This window comes from Vigna angularis, chromosome 5 (genome assembly GCF_016808095.1).
Source record: "Vigna angularis cultivar LongXiaoDou No.4 chromosome 5, ASM1680809v1, whole genome shotgun sequence".
NCBI classification, from domain to species: Eukaryota; Viridiplantae; Streptophyta; class Magnoliopsida; order Fabales; family Fabaceae; genus Vigna; species Vigna angularis.
Window position 1 is genome coordinate 32763490 of NC_068974.1, and position 6445 is coordinate 32769934.

A 6445-nucleotide genomic window follows, 5' to 3' on the forward strand; every position below is an offset into this window, starting at 1 on the left:
ACTTAGTAACTGATTATTATACTCAATATTCAAAGAATAAACAATACTCATTTGGAATTCATGGTAACAGAATTGACAAGTTAAAACCTATAAAATACAATAAAAGTTGTTAGTTGATAATTATAAAAACTAGTTCATTTTTTATAAAATTATTGGTCGAAGTTAAGGTTGTGAAAGAGACGTAGAAAAGGCCTTTAACGTCACTCTTTAAACGTCTGACCACCGAATATCCAATGTAAAAAATGACCGGTGGTATTGTTGTAATTAAAATCACTATTTAGACTTCAGCTCGGGGGTTCCCGACATCTAAAGAATAATACATGTCGGCCCCAGCAATATGACGCCAACAATAGATGAATGGATAAAAAATATTAATATTTTAATTGACTTTAGACGTCCAGGTTCAGGGTGTCCGACGTCTAAGACCTATTTAAACGTCGGGGCCAACCATTGGACGCCAGTGACGTTTAAAGTCTTATTTAGACGTTGACCCTCATCCCCCGGACGCCAAATTGCCTGAAAAAGTAAATGTTCCATTGTCCTTAGACGTCCGTCCTTTAGCACTGACGTCTAAATAGGTCTTAGACGTCGGCCCCTCCTAACCCGGACACCAAATGTGTCCACTAAAATTATATTTTAAACCCTTTAAATGTCGGCTTGGAAGGAGGGCATATGGCTATAGTCATTTATAGGTCAGTTAGGAGGGGGTCCGACATCTAAACGTTTGCTATTATCAAAACCGCAAACGCGAGACAGCAGTTACGCGCACTCAATGTTCATCATCTTCCTCGCGTTTTCTCTCCACGACCAAAGCTTTTGAGGTTCGTTTTCTCTTTTTTGCACCGTTTAAAATTAGTTTTACTCCGATTACATTACTCTTTGATGATTTATCTTCCATTTGAATTGATTATAATGTGTTTTCGTTGTGTTTTTGTGTAGTTTTGCGTGTGTCCTTGGCCGACGATTTTTAGCATTTTTTGCCGACGATTCTTTCATTTTTGAACGGTGCACTCCTCCATTTCCCTCCACTGTGTTTTTGAACGGTGCACATGCATACGTCTAATGGATTATAGAGTTAAGATTCGTTCAGGACATTAAACGTCGGCCGCTCACAATCAGACGTCTATATAGACGTTGCACCTGTGCTATCCGACGTCTATATAGACGTCTAACTTGTACTATCTGACATCTACATTGACGTCTCCCAATAAGACGTCGGTGCGGGATCAGACGTTAAAAGTCCTAAATTACTTATGTTGAAAGTCTTTTTTGCATTAGTGAGAAATTTAGTTAGTTAAAGTATTGAGTTAATAGTTCATTAGATTTATTTATATACATTTTAAAGGATTAAGTTTAATTAGTTATATGATTTTTATATTTGAATCAAATATTTAATAATTTCTTAATATTTTTTTAACTTGATTATATTATAATTTTGTTTAAAATCCAATAATTTTATCTTATGTTATATTTAGTGTTAAAGACGCTTAAATTGTGATGGGTGAAAGATACATATAACACTTTTGGCTAGAATTTCTTGAACATTGTTATCTTCTTTATAATCGAGTTAAAAAAATATACAAAAAAAAGAATTCAATATTTTAGTCTAAATATAACTAACAATCAAAGTATTAATTAAACCTAACTTTTAATTTGGTTTGATTGTATTGGTACATTATATTTTGGAATATTTTTAGTTTTAGGATTTCATTAGTTTTAAGTTTTGCAGTTTTTTATTCACATATTAAATACATTTTGTTTTCAGTTAATATTTTTTTCATATTGTCTATTGTACCAAACTAATGTTAAATATTAAATAAAAAAATATTACAAATAATATAATGTTAAACTAAATAGTTAAAATATTAAGCAGTCGAATACTCATTTCAAGACATATATATATAGCAGAAAATGAAATCACAGAAAAAACTGTCACATTAATCAAAAGGAACTTTATTGTTTTTTAGTTACAATGCTGACTAACTAGATGAACAATTCTTCAAAGTCATACACTATAAATGATTAACCTCTGGCATAAACCAGAAAACAGAAAACTTAATCTCCACATTGAAAACTACAAACAAAGAGGCTATAACAGATAGTTTCATAACTCTATAACATTTGCATTCACTTCTGCAGAAGTCTTCTGATCTGAATCATCTGATGCAGACTGCGGTGCCTGGTTGTCCATATCAACACCAATAACACATGCAGAGTGCATATTAGTAGCACTACCTGCTACTCCATTTGGTGTGGCAGAAAACACACTATCCGCTACACAACTAGGTTCTGTTGTTCGAACAAGTTCTGTTGGTTGTGAAGAACAACTTCTCTCTCCTTCTGTCAACTTTGGAACTTTCATTTTACCTCTTTCTGAATCTGGACTTTCCAGCATAAGGGGGCCATTCGAAAATTCTAACAATTGTTTCCTCTTGAACTGACTGTTGATGTTTTGCTTGAAAGTGGCCATTACAAGCTGATGCACACAAGAGACGGAAACCTTTAAAGGCATATACACTCGAGCTAAACATTAATGAATGTGGTCTGATAACATTCCAATAACAAATGACATGATGGACCCAACAATTAACAAATCTCGTTAAGATAGATTTTGGATGACTTTGATACTATCATAAGAAGAAGTGAATTTTAAGTTTAATTTACTTAGATCAAATTTATTCTTACTTATATGCTATAAATTTGTCCAATTTTAGTTAATATAGAATCTTCAAGACATCTACAATGCAAAAATACCGTTCATATGGTACATGTACAATACAGCTATAGTTATAAATAACTCCTGAGTAATTGATTGAATCATCTTCTAAATTTACTTTAACTCTCATAAGGTATTAAATGTTCAATAGCATAATTTCTGTGAGATCAAAGGATAAATCTCCACCATATCTCATAAAATTCTTACCTGAATAGGGCAAGCTGCTACCAATGCACTCTCAAGAATTCCCCCCAAAACATTTCCATCAGATCTAGCCATTGAAATGCTCAACGATCCACCTGTACGAACTGGACCATTAATACCACCAACGAAGGTACAAGCTCCTGATAATGACAGTATCTCAAAGGTACCCTGTATGCAGGAAAAAAAAAACAGAAAATGAAACACAAGCACAGAAAAAGAGGTGACAGAAACAAACAGCAAACCTTTGAAGTCAAGTGAAAGAAAAGCAGGGAAAGATTCATATACTATTATATTGGAGATTGTTTGCGTATTTGTACCTCAAATCTCGTAATATGATTGGAACCAGCATGTTCACGAATGGTCACATTTGAAATAGCACCAGTAGCAGAAAGTATGCAAACCGATAGCGGGCCTTTCTCAAAAAATGACATTATCGTTTCAACCAAATTCTGAAAATTACCAAAAAAACATGCTATTTTCAGTTGATACCACAATTATAGAATAGTTCTATGAAACTAAGACAAATCTGAAATATGAACTAATCTTTTAGGAGTCTTTCATTACCTCTCCAATTTGCACAGTCAGAACATGAGGTATGAAGCTTCGCCCTGCTGTTTCTGCCAGAAACCCACCTGTGATAAACATAGTTTCAAGCATAAGAAACATATCAAAACATGTTTAAGCATGAAATCCTTAAAAAAATAGACAAATAGAACATGAGATTAAAACATAGTGATTTGTTGTTACAGAATTTTTTATTTTTTTTGAATTTCAGTATAAAATTATGCAACCTATTAATTTAGAAATTTAATTTAATTGTTTTAGTATAAGAATATTTAAGTAATTTTTTACGAGTAGTGGTTAACAACACAAATACCTTAATATCCGCTCTTGCTCACTTTATACGTACAGGTACAGGTTCGAGTGTGTTGTGACAGGTTTTACCAACACTTTCAGTAACATGGTTTTTATATTTTAGTATTTTAAAACTCAAAATTTAAAGAATTTTTTTCATTCCTTTTTCAATTTGATTAATAAGACAAATAACCAGTGAAATACGATAATAAGTAAAATGTTACAGTGGTAAAATACAATTATTTATCTCCGTAACGCATCTTGGTTTAGAGAAAAAAATCCGTAAACATAAAAAAACGCATGCTTAATTTCAGCAAACATTTTTCATTGTCATTGTTTGTATATTTACTTAATTATTCTTTTCTGCCAAGAGAATATTTTTAAAAATTTTAAGGAAAAAAAATCTGGAAAAAGTGGGTTTTTTTTACTCTCATATAACTTTATTAAAATCCTCCTTAGAATATTGTTATCATTATATATCTATACATATCAATCAAGTACATAAACTTTCTTAGAGAATTTTGGTAGTTTTTTTTTTATTATTTTCTTTCTTGCAAATTTTTTCTTTGCATGAAAAAGATAAATTATAAGATTTTTTAACACACCTAAATATTTTACATTTATTTAATATTATTCTTACTTCATTTTCACTCTTTTTTGTTTTTTATTAAAAATACAAAAGTTTATAATATTTTTTTTTATTATTTTACTCTTATAATATGTGTCAAATAAATATAAAAGTGTCATCTTCTTCAAAAACAATAATAAAACAATGGCTCACCACAAAACAAATAAAAAAACAGCATGCAAATATAAACAAGAAAAAAATAATTTATTTACAGCTTTAACTTTGTTAAACCTATTTAACTTTTAATAAATAAAAAAAAGTTAATTTTTTATTTAATTTTTCTTAAATTATTTTATATTTTAAAATAAAAAAATAATTACACCTGAAAAACTCACCAATGGAAGCTATAACCTGCAGTTTCCCAGAGCCACGAGGGCGTCCCCTTGCTCTCTTGGTCTGATCGGAAAGACCTGGCAGCGGCGGCGGCACCACCGCCATCAACGGAGACGCCGTGCTCCCGACATCCTCGCTCTTCCGAGGCCTACCCCTTCCTCGCTTCACCACCAATCCCGAACCTACAGCATCGGAGTTTGCTACGGCCACAACCAGCTCCGAACCAGAACCAGGACCAGTTGCAACGTTAACTGCGCTAACAGCATTGTTGTTATTGTCGGCGGCGCTGACATACGGCGCTGCTTCCTTAGGACTCTGTGACTCGTCCGATGTGGCGCCCAGAGTCAAAAACTGATCAGTGTCTGAAAGATTGTGTTGTTCCATGAAATAGAGAGACACCTTTTTTTTGTTTAGTAACAAAGGAAAGAAATTTTCTGTGAGAAAATAATAATAATAATAATAATGATAATAATAATAATGAGAAGAAGGTGACAATGGTGAAGGTGTTATGAAGAAGGTGACAGAAGAAAGAAAACCAGTTTTTGAGGCTGTTTCAGAAACTGTTTAAAAATTTGGATGTTTTTGAAAACTTTTCCTAAAAATATGAAAATAACTCTTCTCATTCACATGATAAGCTTTTATTTGTCATGTGAATTTATAAATGAAGAAAATTGGAGATGGACTCTTATTTTTGTTTGTATATGTTATAATACCTTACTTGGATTTTAATTTTGAGATAAAAAAGGACAAAATAAAATTATTATTTGTTATTATTATTTCATATTGTATTTGATTTTCTTTTTATTTTTAATTAATATAGGGTAAAAGAAGGAATCTCGTGGATTATAAAAATGAAAATAAATAAATAATAAATATTTTTTATTTATTGGCAACAAAATTTTTAATTGCCATGAATTAAAAATTAATGTTTTATAATATTTAAGCAGATTTTTTCCTATATATTATTTACCGTGTAAAATATTTATTAGTTTTAATATGGCATTAATTTTGTATTTTTGGAAAATGTTTCTCTCTCTCTTAAATCTTCATTATTTAAAAATTATAGCAAATTGCTTTCAAATATTAGTATTTTTAACATTGAAAAAAATAATAATACTTTCCTAGTATATATTTAATAGTAATTTTCTCATTTTAAGTATAAAAACTTCTTAAATAGAGTTTATGTTTTATAATAAAAATCATTTTATCCTCTTTTATTAGAAAAAACATTTAAATTTTCCAATAACTTAATAATATAAAAAGAAAATTTAAGGCTATTTTTATCATCAAAATAATGCTATTCTTTTTTGGGGAAAAAGTAAAATTTGAATTTTTAAACAAATCAAGATTAAAAGTGAAAACAAAATAATTTACGGAAAAGTTAAATAATCACAAATCTGAATTCATAATTAATACTTTATTTTATATATAATATATATTGTGGGTGAAAATTCCTATATTTTAAAAAATAACTGATTACGGTCTTTATATTTAAAATTTTTCATTTTATACTTTACAATATTGTTTTCATTTTTCAGTTTTTATATATTATTTTTAACTCTCTTAATCTTTATAACTATGAATTTTCTTAAGGGTAGGAACTGAAAGGATAGTTTTATTCAATTAAAAAGACCACATAAATAATTAAAAAAATGAAGAAGATAGAAATAGACTTAAAGTAAAGAATTTTCTCGTGAAAAAAGAGTACT

General features: G+C 29.9%; 1 protein-coding gene across 1 annotated transcript; it reads right to left on the reverse strand.

Annotated features, from left to right (window-relative positions):
• Positions 1-1917: 1917 nt before the first annotated feature.
• On the reverse strand, positions 1918-5157 carry LOC108339422 (AT-hook motif nuclear-localized protein 7). The gene is made up of 5 exons (XM_052878014.1): positions 4739-5157; positions 3485-3552; positions 3238-3369; positions 2924-3088; positions 1918-2476 (listed from the first exon to the last, which is right to left on the reverse strand). The coding sequence occupies exons 1-5, from the start codon at positions 5118-5120 to the stop codon at positions 2105-2107; spliced, it is 1119 nt and encodes a 372-aa protein (XP_052733974.1). The 5' UTR covers positions 5121-5157; the 3' UTR covers positions 1918-2104.
• Positions 5158-6445: the final 1288 nt, after the last annotated feature.